Source organism: Rhamphochromis longiceps, linkage group LG14 (assembly GCF_057381845.1).
Source record: "Rhamphochromis longiceps isolate RC_006_pf linkage group LG14, R_longiceps_female_GT1.1, whole genome shotgun sequence".
NCBI classification, from domain to species: Eukaryota; Metazoa; Chordata; class Actinopteri; order Cichliformes; family Cichlidae; genus Rhamphochromis; species Rhamphochromis longiceps.
The window spans coordinates 12,815,191-12,843,045 of record NC_140570.1 but is presented as its reverse complement, the minus strand read 5'-3'; the positions used below and the strand labels follow the sequence as shown (position 1 = coordinate 12,843,045).

General features: G+C 39.7%; 1 protein-coding gene across 2 annotated transcripts; it reads right to left on the bottom strand.

Moving 5' to 3' along the window:
- Window positions 1–1,591: 1,591 nt before the first annotated feature.
- Window positions 1,592–25,961, bottom strand: LOC146653729 (von Willebrand factor A domain-containing protein 5A-like). Of its 2 annotated transcripts, XM_085381031.1 has the most exons (23): window positions 25,812–25,961; window positions 23,842–23,889; window positions 23,055–23,257; window positions 22,743–22,965; window positions 22,006–22,172; window positions 21,808–21,922; window positions 21,520–21,668; window positions 21,333–21,421; window positions 21,096–21,240; window positions 20,630–20,709; window positions 20,425–20,539; window positions 17,111–17,269; window positions 16,922–17,025; window positions 10,618–10,835; window positions 9,974–10,000; window positions 9,651–9,677; window positions 8,729–8,767; window positions 7,201–7,239; window positions 6,277–6,318; window positions 5,513–5,667; window positions 3,435–3,558; window positions 3,205–3,328; window positions 1,592–1,847 (listed from the first exon to the last, which is right to left on the bottom strand). In XM_085381031.1, the coding sequence occupies exons 2-22, from the start codon at window positions 23,879–23,881 to the stop codon at window positions 3,249–3,251; spliced, it is 2,340 nt and encodes a 779-aa protein (XP_085237157.1). In that variant the 5' UTR covers window positions 23,882–23,889; window positions 25,812–25,961; the 3' UTR covers window positions 1,592–1,847; window positions 3,205–3,248. The 2 variants fall into 2 exon arrangements, with proteins under 2 accessions (XP_085237157.1, XP_085237156.1); XM_085381030.1 differs by having other exon boundaries at window positions 1,592–3,328.
- Between the last annotated feature and the right edge of the window lie 1,894 nt (window positions 25,962–27,855).

The following is a 27,855-nucleotide window of genomic DNA, read 5'->3' as shown; positions in this document are numbered from 1 at the left end:
ATCACGGTTGTCTTCATCCTTGGGACCCGCAACATTAAATTCTGTAATATGTATAAGTCAATACGTATGGTTAAAATACATCACATGCAGTAAGTATACGCATGTTTCATATAAACATAGTCTGTAACTATCTTATTGGCTTTAGCCTAAATAATTGGGCTAAATCAGAAAGTTTAACTATCTGTTGTCTTTTTTTCGTTTTGTCCCTGTTTCCAAAAGAACGAGGAGTAATCTCCAGTGAGCTGGCAGCATGGTGGTGCGGTGATTAGCACTGTTGCCTTACAGCAAGCAGGGCAGTTCAATTCGATTCCACCACCTGCTGGCTGTGGATTTTGCATGCTCCCCATGTGTTTGCGTAGGTTTTCTCTGGGTACTCTGGCTTGGGGTTAGGCTAATTGGTCATTCTAAAGTGTCCATATGTGAATGTGAGGGCAAATGGTCTGTCTGTCTCCACGTGTTAGGCTCCAGTTTGAACTTTTACTATATTTCAGTTAAAGTGTTTTTATAAATTTGCATCACTGATTTGTGTCATGAAATTACCTTTCTGCCACAGCAACCAAAGTCTTTTTAATGACAAACCAGACTGCTGAAGCAGCAATGCCTCATAACTGGATATAAAACCTGTTTTTATTCTATCCTGTACTGTTGTCAATAGAAAAGTTAGGAAAATATAACATTTGAAAATCATTCGAGAAAATGATACTAAAATTAATATTAATATAATTATATTAATTAATACTATTAATATAGTTATTTTTAGGTGTGAAATTTGGGGGTGACATACACACATACACTCGACACTCTCTGCGTCTCTCTCACACACGTCTCACAAGAAGATTGTTATTTATGTATCTGTGCATTTTCTAGCATACACATATTGAATTATTCATAGGACTTTGTACAAAATATAAATGTCTTCCATGTGTTATATTGTGGTTTGATGTTTGCATATGTGGATGTTTTGTTTCTCATTTTTTTGCTTCCCCCAGACTTGGGCTATTCCAGATGCTCACCTGACTGATAGAGAATAAAAAGAAGCCAGTTGCTGTTACAGGGGTTGGGTTCTTTGGTGTGTTTTGGTGGGTACACTCATGCTTTCATTAATAAAGATTACTAGATGATAAATATTTTTGCAGCCTCGTGCCATTTTGTTTGAACCTATACGTGACTGCTGGCCAAACTGATATAAATAGTAAGTGAAGTAAATAAACTGCCTGTGGCTTCTCAGGAAGTCCTGCATTTGGGTCCTGTTATTCACGCAAACCTGACAATAACACATCACCCTGTTTTACCCACATCTGTAAATTTTCAGGCAGGGACGGAGACATCCTGTTACATTTACTGAGATCAGCAACAGACTTTCTGAATTCAAACCTCAATAAAAATGTGAAAATGACTCAGCTTTTCCTTCTTTTGTTTTTACAGCATTATGGACTATAAGTTAAAGCAATTAATGATGCAGTGAATGGTGGTGAAAGGGTTGATCTTTACACAGAGCACGTCTGTCCCTTTTTATTAGCCCATTACAATTACTCCCCCATCACTTTAAAAAGGCAACAAAACATGCATGTAACATTTCTTCAGAGATGTAATTCAGTTTTAATTATATAGCGCCAAATCAACACAACAGTCACCTCAAGGTGCTTTATATTGTAAGGTAAATACACTAAGTAATACAGAAAAAAACCCAACAATCAAATGATCCTCTTTGAGCAAGTACCTGGCAACAGTGGGAAATAAAAACTCCCTTTTAACAGGAAGAAACCTCTGGGAGATCAAGGCTCAGGAAGGGGCAGCCATTTGCCACAATTGGTTAAGGGAGAGGGGAGCAGGACAAAAGAAACACACTGTGGAAGAGAGACAAGTTAGTGTCACAATCTAAATGTTGAAGTTGGTCGACATTTTCAGATCAGACTTATGGTCTTTAAGCCAAGTTTAAAATTTGTTTTGAATGTCCTTGGTGTAGTTATTGATGTCATTTCTTTTTATGACAATCTGTTTTTAAATTGTGTTTTATTTCTCACAAAAGTGAAAAGATTATGAAAGAAAGTCGAGCCAAAGAACAGAGTTGGCTCTTAGACTTCGAGTATAGGAGGCCCTCAGCAGAACTTTTAAAGAGAATAAGAAACACAGAAAACCTTAGATAAGGAGATGTGCTCTGTATGGAAGACCGTTTCTGCCACTAAAAAAAAAATTAAAAAAGGATCCATAACTCAAAATTTTGACTTATTTTATCGAAACTTTGACTTATTAACTCAAAATTTTGAGAAAAGTAACTAGAAATTTCGAGTTAGCACTGCTAATCAGTAATCTACGTGAATGATGTCATTTCCTTGTAACCTGAAGCTGAAGCCTTACAAATGTTACAGCTAAGCTACCGGTATTACGTCCAGTCATGAATGCACAGATTGCTGAGTATTTTCAGTGTGGCTTCAAAAATTATGAAATCCTTGTGTAATTAGTGGAATCACAAACAAAGAAATGAGAGACCAAACATAAATTTTCTAATTTTTTATGCTAAGTATTATTTGGAAAGTCATTACAAAACAGGCAGTTTTGGGAAATTCAGATTCAACTCGAACTACATGAGTAAGCAAACATGAATGAAGACTATGTGCTGTCTTAAGACGTTCAAGGACCAATCAGTGTCAATTAGCAGAATGAAAGTGTATTATGGATAAAATTGTAACTCCTGCAAGAAAAACAGAATGACGTTCTGTATGGTTTCATTTCAATTTGGCCATTAAAATATTACTTTTTTAAAAATAAAAGCTAGGATAGACTTTTTTGTTTAGAAGATGGTGTAAACACTGTAAATAGTTATTTTAAAAGTTTTGCTCTATTCACTCCAATTCACTGAGGACCATTTGGAAATGTCCTGAACTGAAGCCATTTTCAGAACTATAACAGGAAGGGAAAAGACTTCTTAGATTGGTTTTGGTGTTTCTGTGTGAAATCAGTAAAGGTATGAACATAATCGCCATCTAGTGGCAGAGAAAAGGAATTAAAACACTTTGTGAATGAGCTGCCACAGCAGTGGTCCAATCTTCTACTGTGTTAGGAGTATTCAGACAATTTTGACATACTTTTTTTTCCACAATGGTAAAACCAAAATTAGGTACATAATTCATGACAAATAAACATGTAAAAGGGGTTGATGATATAAAACAGCTCTGTATCAAAGGCAGTGTGGAGTAAGCAGACCTGCTTCTGTTCACTCTGAAGATGAAGCTACTTTAAGAAAACCCTCAGAGTCCCAGAGCTTCTTTCTTCACGCTGCAACCCAGCAGGACATTTCCAGCATCCACACACTCTGACACACACGGTGCTAAAAACACAACACAAATATTAAAATAATGATTGTGGGAGAAAAGCTGTAGAATGAAACAGTTTTTTAAAGCTGTTATTTTATCTGTTACAATCATTGCTAGTACCATTGTGAGCACAGAGCCACGAGGCAGCCTTCATAGCCAGAAGCTCCCACTCGTCCTTTGCATCCATCTTGAAACCATGAAGCCAGATCAGAGCCAGAATGGTGGCCCACACTTCACTGCTGGTCTAATTCCCCAAATCAAAATCAATCAAATAAAACAGACAGAACACACATTTTACTTTCTACAACCAGTAATATTACATATGTTTGTGTACTTCTTTGTCACACGGGGTCACCAAGGTGGGCAGCTCTGCATATTTGATTTGGCAGATTATTACACTGGATGCTCTTCTGATGAAATCCCAAACTGTGATATCATAAATGCTCTAAAATAATGTGCTGAAATATTTTTACAACAACTGATGAAGAAAATAATACAAGGATTCACAGTGCTTATTGTCATGTGTCACAAGAGAAAAGGCATTTTTCTGTGCAATGAAATTCCTTCCACCCACAAATGTCGATTAATATATACAATAGAAATAGAACATATAATACAAATAGTACAAATAAAAAAATGAAGACAGAAAAGGAGACAAAATATGAAAATTTGAAACAGATGTGTGTAAAAGAGCTATAGCTTAATATGTTGGCTTAATATGTAAGATGACCAGACGTGCAAAAAAAATTTATTATTACTGTTCAGAATGGGTCACCTGTTCAAGAGTCTGATGGCAGTGGGAAAGTTGTTGAGTCTGGATGTTCTGGATTTCACACTTCTGAACCTCTCTGCAAGCATTTTCAGTTCATGGCAGTAGTGCTGCCATACCATGCAGTGATGCAGCTGGTCAGTGTGCTCTCCACAATGCAGCTGTAGAACCTGCTGAGGATCTTGGCCGACATACCAAATTTCCTCAGCCTTCTCAGGAAATAAAGCCGCTGCTGAGCCTTCTTGACCAGCTGTGTGGTGTTCAGTGTCCAGGTGAGGCCCTCAGAGATGTAGACGCCCAGGTACCTAAAGCTGCTCACCCTCTCCACCTCAAGGCCCCGGATAGACAGCGGTGGGTGAGGCCTCCTCTTCTTCCTCGTGTCCACTATCATCTCCTTTGTCTTGCCAGTGTTGAGGGTGAGGTTGTTGTCCTCACACCATGACACCTGACTGACCACCTCCCTCCTGTAAGTCGCCTCATCTCTTCCAGTGATGCGACCGACCACTGCAGAATTGTCCGCGAACTTCAAAATGATGTTATCCTTGTTGGATGTGACACAGTACAGGGTGTACAGGGTGTATAGGATGGGACTGAGGACGCCAGTATTTGTAATAATGCTGGCTGAAGTGCTGTTGCCGATCCTGATGGACTGCCAGCCTGCCAGTCAAAAATTTCTGCTGCTCTGCAGTTTCTGGATAATATCAGACGCTGGTGCATCTCAGTGGGTGGTTAGGAGTATGATTACCACCAGTGTTTTAGGCTACGTCCACACTAGCCCGGATAGATTTGCAGACTGCGTTTTCATCTGAGTTGCGCGTCCACATTGAAACGGCCCAAAACGCTTACGTTCCAGTACTGCGTATGCGCAAAAGCGCGTGAGAATTAAAGAATTTGAAGAAAAGCTATCTGGAGCATGTACAAACTGATAATAATCTGTTTTAGGGCTGTCAAAATTGAGAGCAATCAAAACAACTGCTGTATAATGCCCTCCGCTATCTTTGTTTAATTGGTCACATGACTGCATCACATGACTAAAATGCGTCATCGCTTTAGAAAGTCTGCGTTTTTGAGTGTCCACACTGCGACGGGGCAGCTCCGTTTTGAAGTGTATACGTTTTCGAGAGCGTTTTCAAAATGCTGCATTTTTCCTTGAGGAAAACGCCGTCTCAGTGTGGACGGGAGACCAAAACGGAGAGAAAACAATGTGTTTTCAAACGAAAACGCATTAGTGTGGACGTAGCCTTAGCTTCTGATATGCAGATGTTTATTCTCAGGCTGTGAGGCAGGCCTACATTTAGTTTGACTTCATCTTCTTTGTTTTATGGTGTATTTTTAATTATATCATGTGTTTTTGTTGAAATCATAGAATCAAATCTGTTTTATCTCACATCATCATTTTGTGTTAATATTTAAATTGACAGCAGTGCACCTTTTCAGGCTTTGACTTTTCCACCTCCTCGTTGGTCTGTCCCAGTGCAGCAGCCAGAGCTGGATCAAGCAGCCAGCAGCCAGACGCCTCCTGCAGGGAGACTAACTGCAGCAAAGGGTCTCTGGGTGGCTGCTCAGGCACAGCAGCTGGAAAATCTAAGATGCAATAAAAACAAAACCTGATTATGGTGCTAGATGACAAACAGAACTCTACATGATAACCATAAATTACATCTTAAAACTGTAATAATTACATAAGAGCTCCACAACAAAATCAAATGTTTACAACAGTTCGAACTTATTAAAGAAAACTAAAACTGGCAGCACCATACCATCAGTTACTGTGGTTTTAAAGAATACCATCTGAAGGCAATCAAGCTGATGAAATGAAAGCTTAATATGATGTAAAGTATGTGTTTCACATGTTTTACAGAGAAAATATATGGTTTTATATATTAAATTATTTTAATCTGATTTATTGGAATATAAGACTTAAAGATTATTCAACAGGAGAAAACTGGATCTCAATATCAAAGCAACTGAACTAAACATTGTTATACAGTCTCTTCCACTAAGCCTTAAACTTCCTTCATATCTACCAAGACAATGCATGCTTATTTTTTCTTATTTTATTCTAACCCAGCAAATTATAACTGATGGTGTTACAGACAATAAGAAAATAAGAATTTCCATCAGTTAACCTTTTGAAAAAACACTCCTGTTAATTAAAGCTAAATACATGCTCTCATTTTGTTTTTTACTTACATTTTCTTGACTGGTTTTCTTCTTCCATCATTGGGAATCCATCTGAATTGGTAAACACACACACAAAAAAACGTTTTTGAGTTCATTACAGAGAATTCCTCAGCAATAGTATCTGAATGCATGGATTTCTCAAAAACAGTCATATTCCAAGAAAAAAATCATAACCTTTTCATTTCTGATTTAATACTCATGACCATTGGAGCAAATATAGGTTTGGAGTCTAACTTATTAAAGAAAAATAAAACTGGCAACACCCCAGCATCAGTTAAAGTGGTTTTAATGAATACTATCTGAAGGCAATCAAGCTGATGAAATGAAAGCTTGATACGCTGTAAAGTATGTGTTTCACATGTTTTACTGGGAAAATGTATGGCCAATAAATACATACATAAATACACATAATCAGATTAATTTAATATGATTTATTGGAATATAAGACTAAAAGATTATTCAACAGGAGAAAACTGGGTCTCGATATCAAAGCAACTGAACTAAACATTCTCCAAAAAGTTGATTCTGTTCATCTGGACGTAGCGTTTTGTGGGAGAAACGTTTCGTCACTCATCCAAGTGACTTCTTCAGTCTCAGCTGAGTCACTTGGATGAGTGACGAAACGTTTCTCCCACAAAACGCTACGTCCAGATGAACAGAATCAACTTTTTAAAGATTTACTTCCCTGGATGATTGAGAATGCATCAAGATGAACTAAACATTGTTATACAGTTACTTCCACTAAGCATTAAATTTCCTTCATATCTACTAAGACAATGCATGCTAATTTTTTTTCTTACTTTATTCTAACCCAGCAAATTATAACTGATGGTGTCACACCCATTAAGAAAAAAAGAATTTCTTTCAGTTGACCTTTTGAAAAAACACACATGTTAAAACTAAAATACATGCTCTCATTTTTTTTAAACTTACCTTCCATTACCTTTTGTTTCCTCCCGTTCATGAAGAATCCTTTTTAATTGGTAAACACAAAGCAACATTTTTGAGGTAATTACACAGAATGCCTCAGCAATAGTATCTGAATGCATGAATTTCACAAAAACAGTCATATTCCAAGAAAAAAATCATAACCTTTTCACTTCCTGATTTAATACAATGTAAGAAATGTGCACTATTGTGCCCCTCTGCCCTTAGCATACACACTCCATGATAATATTCTTTTGGCTGTCAGAGACACAAACATTCCCCTGACATACATGTTGCTATGGACCACATTACCAGCTCCTACATGTAATAGCTCACATCATTTCCTCTGTGTTTAACAGTCTGTGTATTTACAGAAACTGTACAAAATATCACATTGATGAAAACTGGTTTTGCTGTATTTACTCTTTTTATTGCTTGTTTGCTGCTCTAACTGATGCATATGTATGGAGAAAAATGTGTTCAACAAAGGGTCGATCCACAAGCATAAACTGAGCTCCACAAGTGTGCACAATGACACATGAGGACTCACATGTGCATGTTCAGTCCACACACTGAACCACACCTAAAACTATTTTTTTCCAAATGCGTACATCCTAACCTGAATAAATACTGAGTTTAAGTTCAGTGAACAAATCAGATCACTTTGACTTTCAAAAACTGTCTCACTCATACATACACACAGGTATATATGCTCTGAGCATGTTCCTGTGCTGCCATGATTAGTGCCTCTGTGCTGTCTTTCAGATCAGGACATCTGGATGTCGGCCTCTTCCTCTATCTGCCGGTGGTACACACCGTTCAGGGGACTGTCCTTCTACAACAGCCTCTTCCTCCTCTTTCTTGGTTTTCTGCTGCCTGAGGTATTCACTGAGCGCGTGGTCGGTTGTATTGGTGGATATTTGTTGTCTCATTCTGGACTGTGGCACTGACACTCACCAGTCCCCGTCCTCCTTTCTTCCACTTAGCATACAGCCTCAGGGTGCTGATCTTAGGGTGAACCCTCCATGCATGGTCAGGAGTTTCCTTATCTTGATGTCAGTGGCTTCTATCTCTTATTATCCCAGCCGGGTACCTGATCATGGGCAGGGCGTAAGTGATGATAGCCTGGATCTGTTCTTACTGTTCAGCTGACTCCTCAGGACCTGTCTGACCCTCTGCAGGTACTTGGTGGTTTCAGCCTTCCTAGCAGCCTCTCCACAGCTCTTAGGGTCCTGTTGATCTTGTACAGTTTTAGGCATTCCAGGATCCTAGTGTGGGGCTTGGTCAGCCAAGTCTTGCAGTCTCTATCAGTAGCTGGTGTTTTGTGCCTCTGGTATTGATGCCAATTCCTTTTTGTGCCCCGCTTATGTATTGAGCCATGTGCTTATTCATCTTTGCCGCTATGATGCCTGAACAGAAGCTTCCATGTGGTACTGATGCAGGTTATGTCCAGTAGTTGGATGGGCCCGGTCCCTTCTACAAACAGCTACACATTTACATAGATGTACAGATGTGTCATTTAGGTTTTACTTACCTGCTTCAATTTCCTCACACATCACTGCGGAGTCACACACTATAACGTAAAATAGAGTCAGTACATTTCATAATAATTTGTTAAGGAACACTAACTTACTGATTTGTTGATATACAAATACAAAACAATAGTATAAAAGTATGTAAATGTACATCACTGTCACCTTTCTAATCAGAATCTTGATTTCTTGTAACAAATATTTTAAAGTCAATGTCATTTATTGCTTTTGGATCATCTGAACCTGACTCAGATATTCTGCTCTTAAATTTATCATCGTACTCTTTTTATTCACATTCATCTGTCTGACAAAAACAGATTAATATTTCATCTTAACATGTAATGTCTCCACATCATACTACGTTTCTGGCTTCCGAGAGTCTTACAGCAGGTTAGAATATTACCACAATATTTAAACTGTATTTAAATCTACATGTTGATAAACACCACCTATATTTAATCATTCAAGTTCAGACACATTGGCTCATTTAAAGGGTCTTTTTCATTATTTTTACTCTTTTGTGCAGTAGAGAAGAAAATGGCTCTTAATGGAAGGAACTACATGATCACATATTTAATATATTACATTTCTAATTATTTAATAATTCAAAAAAGTTAGTTTCACAGGAAGGAATTGCAGCTTGATTATGACGCTAATATGGAAATGTTGGGAAAATTAGACATTTCATTTGCTGTTTAGATCAGTACGTTTATGGCTTCTGAGGTCATTATCATGACCTGCAACTTATCATAAATGGTAGTATAAATACAGCCAATTACAACAACTGGGAAAATAAATACTGCAGCAACTGTGCAGTGAATGTTTGACATTTAACATTTCAAATACAAATATGTTGGTTTCTTTGTTTTTATTTTAGAAATGCACATGTGTGTAGATGTGTGTTGTCACTCAGCTTCTACTTACTAATCGTGGATGGAGCAGCCCTCATGACTATGAAAAAAAAAAAGTCAGGTTGAGGGTGAACATATAAGAGAGAAATAAAACCTGGCATTACCACACCGTTGATCTTTAAAATGTATAAATCAACCTTAAACAGGTTGAGGTTATCAGGTGAAGACTTCACTTTGGGACACAGCGCATTACAAAGGCTGTCACAGCAAATACTGCAGCTATTTGCATACAGTATTCAAATGAATTCAAATAAAAATGTGTGTTGGTCTTTTTATTTTTATTCTTCAGAAATGCATATTTGTGTAGATGCATGTTTTTGCTCAGCTTTTACTCACCACAACCAATTGGAGCCAAAAGAAACACTACGCAAAAAAATAAAAGAAAAAAAATATATCAGCCTGAATATTATTAGAGAAAAAGAAAAACAAAACACTGTCGATCTTTAAAATGTATAAATCAACCTTAAACAGATTGAGGTTATCAGGTAAGTCTTCACTTTGGGACACAGCCCATTACAAAGGTTATCAAAACTATTTGCATACAGTATTGTATACTTACCATTTCAAAAAAAGTTAAAAACAGAAATGTTTTTTTTTGATATATATATATATATATATATTGAAATGCACAGATGTAAAATGATTTTTTTTTAAAGGTCCAGAGATTTAATGTCTTACTTTTTAACATTCATAGGCTGATATGCAAATATAACACAATACAAAAACACTGTTTAAAATATACTGTTTTTTTCTCCTGTCAATATCTTGAATAACTGTACCATATTTTTGCTACTGAATCTCATATTTTGCTTTAACCAACCTTTTTAAAAAAAAATTTGTACAACGTCTGGATCCTGTTAACTGACTCTGATAGTCTGCTCTTCTATTTATCATTGTACTCTTTTCATTCAAGTTCAGCTTTCTTCATCTTCAAACTGTGTTTGAGTATTTTAGTTTAAAAAAAAAAAACAACAACTCACGGGCTGTTGGAATATTTCTGCGCACAAGAGGTCCCTGAATCACTTCGCTGTTGTCTTTGTTGACAGCAATGAAGGCAGTGAACGAACTGCTCACTCCTGATTCGACACTGAGCTGCACCACCTTCTCCTTCACTCCATCTTGCTGTACTCTGTGCTCTCTCTCCTCCATCTCCAGGGAGCGAATGAGAGTCTGAGCACCCAACCTGTGAACTGTTAGTCTGCAGGCAAGAAGGAAAACACACAGAATCATATGTCATATGTGATCAGAATCAGAATCACAATCAGAATACTTTATTAATCCCGAAGGAAATTAGGGTTACAGCAGGCAGCACGCTAATGGCGCATGCACACTTACAAAGGAACCTTCTGACCAACTTTACACAAACATCACATTGTGGAGACATGTCAGAAAGGTAGGCTGATAGGAAAAAACAACGAAAATACATAACATGAGGTAAGAGGAGGAGAAAAAAACTCCACTCAGACTGAGCTCCTGAGAACAGTTTGATAACAGAAAAAACACCTCAGCACAAAAAGCACATGACTATCAATACACCATAGAAACACAAGACAAGCAACAGGGGCGGGTAAAGGGTAAGAGAGAGCCGGTGTAGACAGCGCATCCGGTCCTGCAGCATGTCTGCGCTGGTCCAGTCGACTGCCATCTTCCCCGGTAGGGCACAAGCATCGAAGGCGTTTGGAAAGGGAGGGGGGATCAGTGTGTGCATATCAGTGTATGTGTGTGTCCAGAGTTCAGCTGAGACAGTGTCCTTCGGCCCGCCAGGCTAAGTAAACAGTCTTCCAGCCAACCCAGGTGGCCTTGTATGGAATGGGGGGGAACAGTCTAAACACAGTCGTTATCAGGGAGTTTTATTCAGCTCCAGCCTTAAGGCCGCAGCTGGCGCCGAAGGGGTCTCCGCATGAAGTGATGGTGGTTTTTACATATATTGCAAATAGCTATGCTTAATACTGATCGAATATAATCAGGTATATTAAATGACTAATAAATTGTCTGTCTATGTATCAAAAGACCCCTCTGAGTGAAAAAAAATCAGGGAACAGTTAACCCTGCCTGGGCTAGGGTTACTGGGCCCCCACCTGTTCTAGCAGGAAGGGGTCATCCCTGACTGCAAACCAGTGCACAAAGCAAGATACATAAGCAAGTTTGATGAGGAAGAACTGGTCTGGCCGGCACAGAGTCCTCAACTCAACCTGATCAATGACCAACCTCACAAATGTCCATTTAAAAGAATGACCAAAATAACCCAAATTATCTGTGTATCTGAGCCTCAGTCTAACTTTGCTTTTTTTTTGTGGGAATGGAGTCTCTGCCTTTGATTCTGACAAGTAACTGCAGCTAAAAAGTCAACACTGTCACTTCATTTGATCATAACAAGTGTAGAAAAGCTCAGACTGCAGCGTAGAAGTTGCTGAAAGGGAGGAAAGCTACAATAAGCTGGAAGTGAGTCAAACATTGATTGGTAGATTGTTAACAATATTGTATGCAATTGTTCAGGACCACTGAGTCACAGGGTTAAAGTCTACTCATTGTGAAAGAATTTCTGCAAGAACACAAAACTTTGCACAGGTGTTATGAGAAGTTTACATACACTCATCAAGGGCATGAATTTGATGGTATTTCTGAGCTTTTAATGGTTTCTTTGGATTCTTGTTGTTCCAGGGTGGAATGATCCAAATTAGCTGGCTTATTCACATAGACTGTAATGTTTCTAATGTACAAAGAAATTATGTCATTCAGTTGTGTTGTGCATATGCATATTTTATATTATAGTTACACTGTGTACTGTGTGTTAGGCACTTTATTGATATAAGGGCAATGGAGTCCAGCACTCCTTCAAAGGCAGATATAGGTAAACAGCACTAAAGAGCTTTACTATTCAAAAGGTGATTAGTGCCAATTTCTGAATATTTATTTTTTAATTTCACAATATGACAAAATAAAGGATGCTTAATACTTTTTAACATGATATTCTTAATAACAAAATTGAAAAAAATTTGGATTTTGTTATTATTTTCCTTGAGTATTTCTTCTTCAGTCACCTTTCTCACTCACTATGTGTTAACAGACCTCTCTGGACAGAATCATACTTGTTATTATTCTCTGTCTCTCTTCCACAGCATGTCTTTATCCTGTCTTCCTCCTCTTACCCCAACCGGTCGCTGCAGATGGCCCCGCCCCTCCCTGAGCCTGGTTCTGCTGGAGGTTTCTTCCTGTTAAAAGGGAGTTTTTCTTTCCCACTGTGGCCAAAGTGCTGCTCATAGGCGATCATATGAGTGTTAGGTTTTTTTCTGTATGTATTACTATAGAGTCTACCTTACAATATAAAGTGCCTTGAGGCAACGGTTGTTGTGATTTGGGGCTGTATCAACAAAACTGAATTGAATTGAAGAAAATGGTATTTCCTTTCAAATTTCATGTGGCATTGAGCAAACATGACAAGTCATGCCACAAAAATAATCAGTACGTTGTCTCTTCAAAATACAACAAATACTAGAGTGTCCAGAAGGTCAAGTGGAATTTTTTTTTTTTAAATGTGTCAGTAAGTGCTGTGTGGCAGGAAGGAGTTGGACCCAAAATGCAGGCTCTCAGACTCAAGGGATGAACTCAAAATCACAGCTTTATTGGCTGGCAAGGAAGACGCATTTAAAAAAAAAAAAAAAAAAAAAAAACTACACTGGGAAATCTAAGTTCAAGGAAACACAGGGACAGAGTAACACACCGCAATGAGGGACGACGTAACACTGACACAGAGACACACAGGGCTTAAATACACTGGGGAATAACGAGGGAATGAGACACAGAAGAAGAGCAGAGCTGGGGGAAATCAGAACTGACGAGACAAGGAAACAAAGTAGGGCCGTATTCAGGGTCTGCAGCCTTAAAGGCCACATTTTAAGGCCGATTACGTCACAGTGGCGCGCCGAAGGCTGTCCCAATTCAAAGGCTGCTCGAAATGCGTCCTTCATTTCCCTGAATTTTAAGGCTGTGGCAGTGTAGACTTCGTGGCCCAACATATCCCACAATTCATAGTGTGGCAGTCGGTGTGGATAATTTTGCCGCAGACGGCAGAAGCGGAGCGGCCGAAGAGTAAACTGTGAAAAGTAAGTACGGAATATTATGTCACTTATTTATGTGCGAATGTTTAATAATGAGGAACATTAAAACATTACTGTTGGCCACATGTCGCCATTAGCGATGTTTGTACGTTCAGCTTTTACTTGCTTTTAAAGCCTTTAAAATATAATAATACAATAGTCGACCTTAATCTTACAGAGAATGTGATGATTTTATGGATAATTAAAGTCAGTCATATATCCACAATCACAACAAGCTGAAAGTCAGTGATGCTGCTCGGTTTGCAGTCCTGAATATCACGGCACAAGCAGGATTCACTGCAATGTTAATGTTAGCTATGTTATATTGCTGCCTCTGTTCGGTGGTGTCGAGCCAAACGGACTTTAACGTGTGTTTGAACGAGCTGACGGTTCACTCGTTAAGCTGAAAGAAAGATGCTTTAATCACAGGAGTCACACATGTGTCCACTGTACCATCTGGGAACTCTTCTTGTTTAGCACTCGTAATAACACAAACACTAAATCCTCCTTCTCTTGTGCTGTTTTGTAGCAGTGTATACATCTGAGACTGTCACCTGTCTGTCTGCCCTGCACTCTCTCTCTTTGTCTTTCTCTCTGATTGTGTAATAAAAGTATGAACATGTGTTTATAAGTTACACTTGTGTTTGAATCCTGCAGCTTATCACACATTTGATTCCCATGTGTGACAACTGCAAGTGTCCAGAGTGAGGACAGACTGAGGGACCCACTGCTGCACATCATCTGTGAGGCTTTGCACCCCTGATGATCCACCAGGACAAACTCAACAGTGTTTGAGGAAGTGAAAATATGTTCTCCTTCATTTCTGTCAACCACACGTTTCCAGTTATCATAGTTGCTAGGCAACCTGGGCAGCGCGACGGAGGCTAGACCGTCCCATTTCACAAGCCTCGCACTTCCGGCCTTAGCGGTCTTTGAGTACGCGGCCCTTGAGGACCGTTGAGGCTGCGTACTTTAAGGCTGCAGACCCTGAATTGGGATACAGCTTAGGATACACTCACATGAGACACAGACCTTCAAAGTAAAACAGGAAGTATAACACTGAGGCGCGAACTTGACATGGTGGAGACAGAACAACTAAGAAACGGAGACATAACCATAAGGCAGAGGACTCTAAGAACCAAAAGACTAGAGATGATAAATAATACACAGAGTGAAATCCTGGAACACAAGAAACTGACTCAAGGGAGCAACAAAATACCAACCATGAGAACATAATTCACAATACAGAGTGACAAAAAACACAGGAAACTCAAAACATGCCAAGACACAGACCAAGAAACACGGACTTTACACAGAACAGAGGGGGCACAGAGAAACATGAGGGGCAAGGGATCAAAACTAGAAACCATAGAATAAATCACATGAGAACTCGACAAAATACTAAGAAAACTCACAAAGAACTAAAAACGCTGGGTCAGGAGACCCAGGACCCTGACAAAATGTTATTATTTGAAATGGAGTCACTTGGGTCTCACAAATTAAAAATATACATATATTCTATTTTGACAGGACAACCTACTGATATTTTTGTTTTAGCAGTACAGCGTAGTTCAAAAGAGCATTTTTTGAAGAAAATATCTTGTGTAGTATTTAATATTTGAAGTTAAAATTTCACAGTAGTCGTTATACGTGCCCAAACTTTGTACCATAACATTTTTATGAAAATCATGGATGGTTGAGCAGAAGTCCTGTGTTGATTTCAAACAGAATGACCCATGAGCTGGGTTTGACTTTACTAACTTTTTGAAGTTACTTTTTAACAAGCAGGTAGTAGTTTGTGTAGTACAAGAAAAACTACCCATTAGCTTAAGAAATTCCCGAGCTGTCCTTAAAGTAACACCAAAGCTGGGTCCGCTCCCTAGACCTCAAAGAAAGGCAGAAATCCCACAGAAGGAAGCAGAGGCAGTCAGGACAAAGACAAGCTATGAAAGAGAGAAAGCAAGAGAAGTGCAGTTTGGTGTATAAACACATGGAGAGTGAAAATAAAATGCTCAGTGTATCATGGTAAGCCACCAACAACCCAGTTGCAGCATACCTAAGGGATGGTTTAGGGTCATCTGATACAGCTCCAACGGGAAAGTATTGACGAGTAATGTTAAAAATAGAGATAGTGCCTGAATTTAAATAGTGTTATGAATTAAAGAAAAAAAGAATGCTTGGACACTGCTATCATAATGGACAGGTTTTTGACAGGGCTCCCACAACTATGTCTCCAAACTAACTTCCTTCCAAGCCAAAGACTAGAAAATATGGTGAAGCATATCTTGCCTTTGGCCTCACCTGCACAAGTGCCAAGGTAGGTCTCCCCGGCAGAATTAGTTTCCCCTGCGTCGGGAGCACCCCTGGGCTCTCCAAATCACGGACAAACAGAATCCCACATTCTGGATTTTTAGTTCACAAAAACTTCTTATAATGACTTACTATCCCTGACATTTTGACACTTTATACAGTAAAGTTATAGTGGAACACAAATAATGACAGGCTGATCCTGCCACAATTTGTTCCCCCTGTCCAAATCATGGACAAGATTTTCTTGTAAAATAAAGAGGGGGCCTAGCAAAAGAAAGTTTGGGAACCACTGACGTAACCGCAGTAATCAGGCTGAAGGAGTCCTGACAGTATCTTGCACAGATTTCTTTCTGCTGCTGATGGATTTGCCTCTAAAAGTCAGACAGACTTTGTTTTCTTCTCTAAACAAACACTATGACAGTGTGCAATGTGCAGACAAGTCTGTCATTCTTTACAAAAGCAGGCTCTGAGGACACAAATTAGTTATTGTTGGTGATGTTCCTGTGTGTGTCAATCTGTTTGTTCTTAGTGTATTTTAGAGTAAAAGTGTCAGATTATTGCACAATAGTGTTTGGACTTGAATTCAAACAATGTCTCCTTGATTTCACACAAACGGCAGACTGAGATTACTCTGTCATGTCTAATATGTTTGTGGTCAGTAATGATATACTATTAGATGTTATGATATCCCTAATCCAAGAAATAATGATTAGGAAAAAGTGAAACATGTTTAAAACTAGACACACAGCATTAGGTTTGGGTATTATTAACTGTTTTCCAGTAAGTAGAGTTAAGTTTCTGAAAATACTGTTTTAAATTCAACACGTGGAAACTCACAATTCAAAACAGAAGTGTTGTTTGTGTTAAACTGCTTTACCCAGCGTCCTCTGCAGGTCTGAGACTGAAGTGCAGCTGGTTCTCAGAGGGATGACCTGCCAGGCTGTACGTCAGCGTCACACAGCCCTCTGCTGCCTCTGAGCTCTGACACAGAATTACAGTGTTAGAAGTCACGTTAATTACTGTCATCAAATACCTAAACAACAACATGAGAGGCTGCTGCTCCTACCTGTCCAGTGAGCTGGGCATAAATCAGTGACCTCTGACCCTGGAAAAGTGTTGTGATTGGTGGAGAGAGGACAGTGACAGACACTTCCTTTGGTAAATCCCATGTGACTGAGATGTCGACCACAGCTGGCTGCAGAGCAAATCGCAGCGACTGCATCACCTGAAAAATAATGAAAAACTCTCCAAATATACACAAACAGCTGGAACAGACATTTCACTCACTGCAGGTCTGATCTCCAATATGTATCTGCTGCTGCTGTAATGTTTAACTTGACTTATAATATTATTAATGTATATAACATGTTTGAACATACATACATGCACATAAACAGACACATAATCAACCATACATTCAGACATTTATTCCAACATGCAAACTATGGACCAAAATACAGGGGAAAAGATCAAGGGTAAGGTAACCAATGAATGCTTTCTCTCTTTCATAGCTTGTCTTTGTCCTGACTCCCTTTGTTTCCGATCCCAGTCCCAGTGTCGCCACCTCCAGCTGAAGAAAGGGAGAGATGCTTCCGTTGCAGAGAAATTTTCCAAATCACTTTATGGCGACCTGTCCAATTTGGCCAAAAGACTCCGCCCACTGGTAAATTCGGGCATACGGTTGGGCGAATCCCTCACTTCCACTGAATCTCTGCTTCTCCTTCTGGTCATCCTCAGTCTCAACTAGATCACTAGGTCACTTCAAGCCTCAGGAGCTGAGCAGAACCTAATTGATATTAGGTTAGCTAACGAGTTACATCTCCCTTTGATCCTGTTAAATCCTCCCATCCCTGCTACAGCCCTTAATAACCAATTTTTCACTACCATTACCCACCAGACCAAAGCCATCAGTATTATTATCTGAGGCAATAACCAGACCCAGGAGAGGGTTCCTTTACTCTGGGGTGGAGACAAGGAGGCCGCTTCCAGTCCTGCAGCAGCAGGGAAGTTCTCCTGTTCTCCTGGCATCAGCAGTTTGTGACGACCCCATGCGTCACTCTGCCCATTCATATGTGGTGTTGATTCGTGCTGTTCAAAAGTGAATTTAAAACATGGGAGGGGCATGGTGCCAATGACCTGCCCCTGTTCACCTGCCAGACAAAAGCAAGTGTCAGCATGCCCCCCCCCCAAAGAACCCTCAATGTCTACGTGTATTTAAAATTGAGAGGTGGGCACCGGTACTAGAAGTGAGGCTGAACAAACACACTGCCTTCTTTGAATCGCCATTTCAAAATTAAAACACTTATTCACAACTTCACAACTGCTCCCATTCTCATCCACCCCGACCACTCAAAGTTGTGTATTGTAGAAGTGGAAGCATCAGACTCTGGTGTTGGAGCAGTCCTCTCACAGTACTCAGGTTCTCAAGGCAAACTACAAGCCTGTGCCTTCTTTTCTCGCAGTCTTTCCCCAGATATTATGATGTAGATGACCGTGAGTTGTTGGCTGTAAAATTGGGCCTAGAAGAATGGAGACACTTACAAGGGGGGCAGAGCATCCTTTTGTGATCTGGATAATCATAAGAACTTAATCTATTTAAGGACAGCCAAGAGACTGAGAGCCCATCAGGCTCGCTGGTCACTATTTTACGCATGTTTTAACGTCGCTGTTTCCTACAATCATATCCCTGCTTCCTCAGGCAAAACTGTAATAATCACCATATTTAACAGTTTTTTTTTTTTTAAGTTAGCCCACCGTATAGCCTTGAAAAAAAAAAACTGTCTTCAGTTGCTGAGACAGCTAAATTGTTAACAGATCATGTTTTCCGACTCCATGGTATTCCGGTGGAGATCATGTCTGATCAAGGCCCTTGGTTTACTTCACAGGTGTGGAGGTCATTTTGTTCAGCATTAGGAGGCCGGGTCAGTCTGAGCTCTGGATATCATAGCCAGACCAGCAGCCAAACAGAGCAGATGAAACAGGAGCTGGAGGCTACACTTTGCTGTCTCACGTTCAACAACCCTTAAACCTGGTCATCATATCTCCTCTGAGTGGAGTATGCACACAACTCTCACACTTCATCCGTTACTGGTTTCTCTCTCTTTTGAAATCTCCTTAGGATACCAGCCACTTTGTTCCCAGAAACAGAGATAGAACTGGCAGTTCCCTCAGCGCAGCAGCAGCGATATCAACGTGTCTGGACACGGGCCAGAGAGACATTAGTCTGGAAAGATGAGCGCTAGCGCCGTTAAGCAGACCACCACAGACCACGCACTCCCAGGTAGCTACTTGGGCAGAAGGTATGGCTTGCTGCAAAAGATATTTCCCTAAAGTCACTGTTGCATTCACCCATACAAGGTGGGGCTCCATCATTAGCCCCAAGGTAGTTAAACTGAAGCCACCAGCATCTTGATGCATAATCAATCATCCAGGTAAGTAAATCCCCAAAAGTTGATTCTGTTCATCTGGATGTAGCGTTTTCAGTGGGAGAAATGTTTTGTCACTCAACTAAGTGACTTCTTCAGTCTCAGCTGACTGCAGGTTTCCCCAATCTTATAAACAGAACATTTGCATTATGACTGAAACCAGCCCAGTGAAGGAACATGGGGTGGGAGGTCAGTTCCTTGATCATTAATGCAAACACTCATGAACATTGATCAACAACCACTGATCAATGGCCATGAGCACCATTCACAGAGAGTTGGGGAATGGCTGCAATCACAGCATTGTAAGATGGCAAAAGATGTACCCTTAGGCAATGTTCCCTCTGTGCAATCGCGCACTGCTGGCACAGGCTCCGCACACAGAGAATCTGCGTTGGAGTGTGAGTCAGTAAGTGACCGGTGACTGGCTGCTCCAGCCAATGATGCGATTCACATTCGTATATACGCAGCTAATCAACATCGTTGACAGGCTATGACAACGTTCTTATGTGCCGACACCGGTGTTTTAGCTAGCAAAGCAGCGTAGCTGATGTGCAGGATCTTGGATGTCCGCCGGCCTGGTCGTGGCTGCCAGTCTTGGGTAGACTGGGAAGGGTACTGCACCTCCGAGTAAAAAGACTGCATGTGTGAAATAATGTCAAGGAGATCTGTCGAGAAAATTAGTTTAAACTCAGAGAAGAGAACTGATCAAGAGACTTGGTCCAGTTGAAGACGTGCAGACTTTTTAAGCAGTCACTAGAATACATGGCAGGGAAAACAGGTTGAGGTGGATTAAGGAATCTGCTGATGGTGTCAAACAAAAACCTTTGATTGGATTTATTACCATTAATCAAAACAGCAGAATAAGATTGTGTCTTTTATGAGTTGGTTAAGTATGTTTAGTAAGTCCTTCATATGGTGTCATTATCCTCCTTCATAACTGTGTTTAATGTCTTACTTTTGGTTGCATCCTGTCAGTCCCTGTGATGAACTGAGCGTGACCTCCTCCTTCCTTGGCCATCCCATTGATGAGAGCAGAGCTGGCCCCTTCCCCAATCCCAAAAGAGAAACACCTGCAATAAAACAATTGTCTTTGAGCACACAGAGGACATGTTGGACATCCTAAAAACTGTGTAGATATAACTGTGGTTTTGTGGTTTCACCTGTGAGAACCTGAATTCTTCTTCACCTGATCAATCACTTCTTTGGTGTTCCCCACCTCTCCATCAGTAAAGACAAACAGCTAGAGAGGAGAGTTTACACATAAGGACATATCACCAGACCCACAAACACACAGCTTGTTCTGAGAGCTGAGTTAGTTTTCAGAAATAGTAACTGGGCTGTGTTTTATTAGTGCTTTTCTACTCTGCTTGAGCACTCAAATCTCTTTATGCAACATGTCTCATTCACCTATTCAAATAAAATGGGTGAATACAGGCCCTTTTTTCCATGGGTTTCTATAAAGCAGTAACATGCACATACTCACTCTACATTATGCACATTGGGATCAAGAACACATTGCCATGCAGCCAGGAATCGAACCACCAATGTTCTTATGAGCAGATTATCTGCTGCACAACCTGACAGACAGGTTGTGCAGCTTTCCTAGTGTCCCACTTTATGTGTTACCTGTCTGGGCTGATTGGGAATGCAGGGCTGGCTGTAAATATGTTTGATGGGCTTCAGGATCTCTGTTCCTCCAAGATCAGCCTCCATCTGCTCAACTTTCTTCAGAGCCTCCTCCATGGTCTGCTGGCTGTACTCCACACTCTTACTGCCATCACATAAACACATGCACCAAAACATCCATTAAGATAGCTTAGCAAAGACAGCAGGGCCTTTGTTGTTGTTGTTGTTGATACTCACAGGAAGATGTGTTCATATCTGGACCCAAAACTGTAAATGTTGAAATAGCAGCCAATTGGTAAACTCTTCAACAGGAGCAGCAGAGTATCCTGAAGGGAAGAGGGAAAAGATGGTGAGGCCACTGTGTGAGAGGAACATTGTGAAAGAATATCTATCTAATATGAGTGTAAGAACAAATGATGGATACCTTGGCACTGCGGATGCGAGTATTACTCATACTTCCAGATCGATCCATTAAGAACACAAACTCTCCACATGAAGCCGTTGAAGACATCACAGACTGGGGGAACTCAGGGTACAGACTCACCATCACCACTGGATCACCCATCAGAGAACCTGAGAAATCAGAGACAGAAAAAACTTAAAACAACATCGCCTTTAAGTGTTTATTCAAACATATTGAACTCCTGAGCTGATGAGTAAAGATAATTTGCTAATAAAAATGTATCTAACAACCTCTTCCATTTTCACTCACCCGGCTCAGCAGAGGCCTGTCCTGCCTCCACCACAGCAGTGGGCTGGTGGGCGTCTTTGTAATAAATCAGCAGTTCAACATCTCTGTCAAACTTGTGTCCTGCAGCCAGCTTGACCTGCACACCACAAACACATTCATATTTATTCCTCAGTAATAAGCAACAACCACACACAGCAGACACATCAGCACTCTACCTACCGTGGCCTGGGTTTGATCAGTGTTGAGGTACTGCAGACGGTCCAGGGAACAGTTGGACTCTACTTTAGAGATTGGACGAGGAGAGGACACTCGGGCAGAAAAAGACAGACTGTAGGGCACCAGAGAGGCTGGAACAGAAGTCACCTGGACACCTGCACCTTCACTACCTGCACACAGTATCAGGTTAGAAATGCTGTAAACAATAAGGCTGCTCACAAGAAAAAACTTCAGCTGCTAAAAACCTCTGCTTCGAATAAGGATTTCAGTAAAATTAGGTATTTTTAAAAAACAGTTCTATTTCAGCTGTTCGGGAATAACTAGATTATCAGAGTACAAATGATAGAGAACCATGCATCTGTGTGAGCAGCTTTACAATTTAACAGCTGTACTCTGTGTGTTTTGCAAATGTTCCACATACTTGATCAATTCTAATAGCAAACTGTAACATACACAAATCCCCATAACAATTTTATATATTCAAATTTCACTTGCAACATATCAAGCTGACAAGAAAATCTGAAAAGTTACAGTCTGTGGTTACTCAACACATCTGCCTCTGGTTTCTTACAAAGTTTATAATATGAAAAATATCTATATCACTTTTTCTTCTAGAAAATGAAGTTGGATCTTGACTTAATTTTCTGCCATACATTGTATTCTGTCAGTGTTTTCAATGTTTGTTAAAGACCTAATATGGTTTAAACATTTCTGGTCCAAGTATTCTGAAGTTGTCCTACCCTGAGGTTGGTATCGAGGGTTGAGCACAGCAGGCAGACAGAACCTCAGACCATCATCAGCCTGCACAGCCAGCTCAGTGACGTACTCCAACCTGATGGAGGCACTCTCTCCTGGAGGCAGACTGCCCACACTCAGAGAGAATATATCTGGACTCTGATCACTCTCCTCCAATAGGAAGGCCTGCTGACCGGAGCTCAGAGCATCATCATACTCCTCACGAGCCTGAAGCACAGGTGACACATTTCAGTGACATTCACTGTGTTTATTTTGAAGCTCACTTATAATCAGGTTATATTTACTGTCCAGCTCACCTTCTGTTTCTCCTTCACCTCAGCTACAATCTGCGTCTGTCCAATCTGAGCGCTGAAATGACAGACAGCAGCATCTCCAGGCAGAGGGAAGACAAAAACAGCCTCTAATGGTTTGTCCTCCTTGTTCTCATAGTTCAGAGTGGAGACCACTGTAGCCACATGGTCCCTCACCTCCAGCTCCACCTCAATGCTCTTCAGAGGAACTGACAGACAAACAGAATTAGAATAACTACATAAACCATACAGATGTTTTGCAAATGGTTGATTCACAGATTGTGTCTTGTGTTATATTTCAGCCACACAAAAGTCAACTATTAACAAGCTGATACTTAAACCTGACTGTTCGATAGTGTCGCAATGTGTATTTATTTTTATTCATATTGATTCATTTATTTATTTATTTTTTATCAATTAATTTTCCTCTTTACTTTTCTACTACAAGGATATACTCTGCATGACCCGTAGCCATATGTAGCAGCAGCCCACTGCCCAGGATGCATATGGTCAACTTTACCAACTTGTACAGAGTGAGCTTGCTGCCATCCTGAACTCTCCACCAGTAAGTGTGGGAGACCCAGACGTTTTTATTATGTATGCTTTAGCCAGTAGAAGATGAAAATGGCCACGAACCTCAATGCAATTCTCATGTTGATAGTTGAGTACAGCCTCAGTCAGGGTGAAACAATTATATATTATTATTTGTTACTACAACTGATTAAAGTCTTTACATTTGAATGTTACATGAATGAAAAGAGTCTGCAGAGAAAACTTTATTTCCTGTCAGTACCTGGTTCCCTCTGGAGAGTTAGCAGACCACAGCGGTTCATAATCGTTCCTGTGAAACAAAAACATAGCGATATTAATATTAAACACAAGAAATATTTCTCATCTATGCAGCCTGGAACAATGCTCTACTTTATATATTTTATATACATATAAAATTCTGCATTTAAGAAAACGTTTCCTTAAAACAAAAACTTAATATGACATTTAAAGGGTTGTTTTTGTTGTTTTTAGTTTTTTAACAAATGAAACAAAAACATTGGAGTTCATTTTAAAAGCCCTGTATTGCTTTTCTTTTGATTTTTTTTTGTTATTGCTCATTAATAAGACAAAAGTATTTCTTATCCGATTAATCAACGGTATATTCGATAGAATTATAATCTATAGCTGCAGCATTAGTTGAGTTTGAGCATAACTGTCCTTTAACCTCTCAGGAATTTTGCAGTTGACTGGGGTGAAACTGGGGACAAATGTAGTGTGGGTGCAGGTAACATTTAGGATTTTAATGAATCATGAACGAAGAAGCACATTACCAGCAAAAGTAAAAAGAAAAGTAAATAAAAACTTAACTGGTAAAAACAAGAACTCCAAGAGCTTTATTTCGCTTAATTTCCTATGTGTGTTGGGGGCAACAACAAAGGACACAAAGATGCGCTACCGTAAAGCTTACTGAAAAGGCGCAAGCAATTTAACCGTCGGATAAGAGGCGGCTGACTTCACCGTGGCACACGAACGACGGGGGAGGGGGGGCTCTACTGGTAACATGGCGCTTCTTATGAATACAGCGCAATCCATTCAAACACTTTATCAGGTGACAATGATAAAAGGGTGATTAAAAATAAATCTATAACAGAATATGCGCACACAGAGCGATGAAATAAAAATCTTAATTTAATTTAGCTACTATTATAACGCTGAGTGCACTCTCAGTGTTGCTGTTTATTTCTAATATGGCAGCTGCGCATTAGAGCTCCGAAACTTTAAATATTAAAACATCAAGAGTTACTTTCATTCATTCATTTCATTTTCATTTATTTATTCATTTTCAGGCACAACAAATACCTATATTGAACATAAAATACATAAAATTCGCTTAGATGCTTCGGTTTGTCAGCAGATCATATCAAATTATCACCGAAAAATATGAAATTAATTATCAGTTGAGTCAATAACATCGACCAAATAGATTTTTATTTATTGAACTGAAATCCTTAAATGCGTTCTGTGTTTGTATCTGCAAATCCAACAGTGTGAAACAATTCATTCCAATCAATTTAAAACTGCAACTCTGAACAAATCCTGCTCCTGACCAACGCAGTAGAGTGCGTTATATAGAGTGCATGCTTTATGGGAGCGGTTTTCTTAAGAGAAAACAAATTCCCCTTGACCCGTTAAATCGTCTAAACGTCAATGACTCGACACGCGTCTTACTAAGATTGCGTCTTCGCTTCTACAAAGATTCGCATTAATGTGAGGAATCTGCGACTAGAAAAATGTGGATTATTTTTACACGGAGTGAAATGTTGAAAAACGCCACCAGAAAACCAGTTAAGATGGAAAACCGAGGACTTTTTCCATGCGTTGATAACTTCCAGTCAGAGGATTCACTGTGCAGACGAAAACTTGCATCTTTCTTCTTGTGACAGAGTGACTGTGCACCTGGGCAATAATAGAGAACTACTGCCTTAGGTTCTTAGGTTCTAAAAGTTAACTTAAGGCAGTAGTTCTTTTTCACAAAACACAAAACTATTTGAAATTGTTTTGAAACAGTTTTGAAACTTTTTTTTGACTTTGACCCGAAAGCATTTTTTTTAAAGGCAATAATGAAAACTGAAACAGAAACCAATGATGTGACATTAGGAATGAACTGACGGACAAACTCATGAAGAATGGGATGGTTAAAATCCACCTGTCAAATATGAAAATATGGCACTCGAGACCCCAAATGAAGAATCATGCGCAATAGAAGCTTACCTGTGTGGACAGGTAGTTGTATCCGGGCAGGCTGACTACAGCTCTTTTTCCTTGTAGTAGTGTTTACACACCCCGTTGCAGAAACAAGTCACTGCTGTCGGATACGTCCCAGTTCCTTGTTCTTCCTCTTCTTCCAGTTTAACGGCAGCTTGCATCCATCGAAGTTGCATTACTGCCACCCTCTGCTGTTACTTAGACTGCACTTAGTTCTTTAAATCCTCTTCAACAATCCCGTTCTTCTCAGAAACCGAAGAACCACTCCTTTCCTTTCATGACATCTTAGCCAGTCAACCACCTTTTCAAACCTGAGTTCCCCCCTAATTCCCAATTCTACCCTCATCATTCTCCTATGGTTATCATACCTTCTGCAGTTAATAAATACATGCTCAATTGTTTCCATAACACCACACCAATTACATTACACAGCCCCGTTAAATGTTTCCCCATCCTAAAAAGAGTGCCATTCAGGAAACAATGCCCTGTTCTTATTCTACACATAACAATCTCCCCCCGCCTATTCATTCCCTTATTTCTTTTAACTTCTACTGTATTTTGCATCCTATACAATTCCATTTCCTTGTTGTCTCAAAAAAACGGTATGTACTGGGTGGGCGGAGCTATAGCTTGTTTGTTTTCTTTTTGTTTACTTGAGAATACCTTCTGTGAGTTTCATTTTTACTTTGCAAAAGCTCTGAAGTGCTGAAAAATCTTACTCAAAATAATTGAGCTTACTCTTCCACGTTATTCTGTAATTTACTGTGCATACCTTTCATTAATCAGCACAAATAAGGTTGTATAGTTGGCTTACAGATCATAGAAATAGTTCAAAAGAAATTTAAAGAAATACTGATTAAACAGCATTTATAACACTCAGCACTGAACTGAAGGCAGTATGGTGTAAGTAGATCTGCTTCTGTTGAAGGTGAAGGCACATTAAGAAAATCCTCAGAGACCCAGAGCTTCTTTCTTCACTCTGCAGCCCAACAGGACATTTCCAGCTTCCACACACTCAGACACACATCTTGCTAAAATAGAAAAGTTATTATGAGAACAAATCAAATAAAAACATACTACAGCATCAAACAGTGTTTGAAAGAATATTTTATTTGTTGTTCTCATGGGTACGACCATTCTGAGCAAGGAGTGTCTGTGTCTAACAGACACTACATATGAGATCTTATATGTAAAAAAACTTTTGCAGCCAACATGAAAATGGTAAATAAAGTTTTGTCTATGACTTTATTACTGATGCTCATCAGTAAAACTCCCAGGCAGACCCACTATTGTCATTATCAACACATTCCATTTGTTTTGCAGTTTTACAGCAGAACCGTGCTGGAAAACTAGCTGCACAGTTGATGAATGACCTCTTTTTAGTTTCAAAGAGACATGAGGGATACTTCCCAAAGTCTGACCTGCATCGATCCATCCGCTCAGTGTCCATGGTTACCATATTTGCTGCAGAAGTTGCTGTGAATTAAACAGCTGACACTGCGATAATTAACAGGAGATATGAGTGTTTTTGTTTTTAATGATAAAAGAATTTTGTGACTTGGTTAACTGAAGTTAACTTATAGTTAGGAGTATCACAGATAACTCTCATGTGATCTGTGTCCTTGGAAATCTGGACTCGTGTGGACTGTTAAGAACTGCACACAATTATACTAAAATAAATAGGCTATTACTGAAATACACATGCTATATTATGAACTATGATATAAATATGGTGGTATTTACATTATTTACACTTCTTCCTTCAATTATTATTTAATAAAGCAGGCAAGGAGTGATTAAATATTATCATGCGCAACTTTTGTTCAGAACCAGTTTTCTTCAGTTAGTCTTCCCAAAAGAGTAACCCCCCGGCAGAGTTTTACAACCAGTTAAAACTGGTGGGGAGAAGCTGCTTGTTTTGCAGGCCCTGAGCTAAGAGGTGGCCATGATGGATATCAAGCACTGGTTATGGGCTTTGCAGCTGCCCCCGCACATTTTATACTGATATGTCTGCAGGTTCCTAAGTAATTAATCAATCAGTAAGACACTA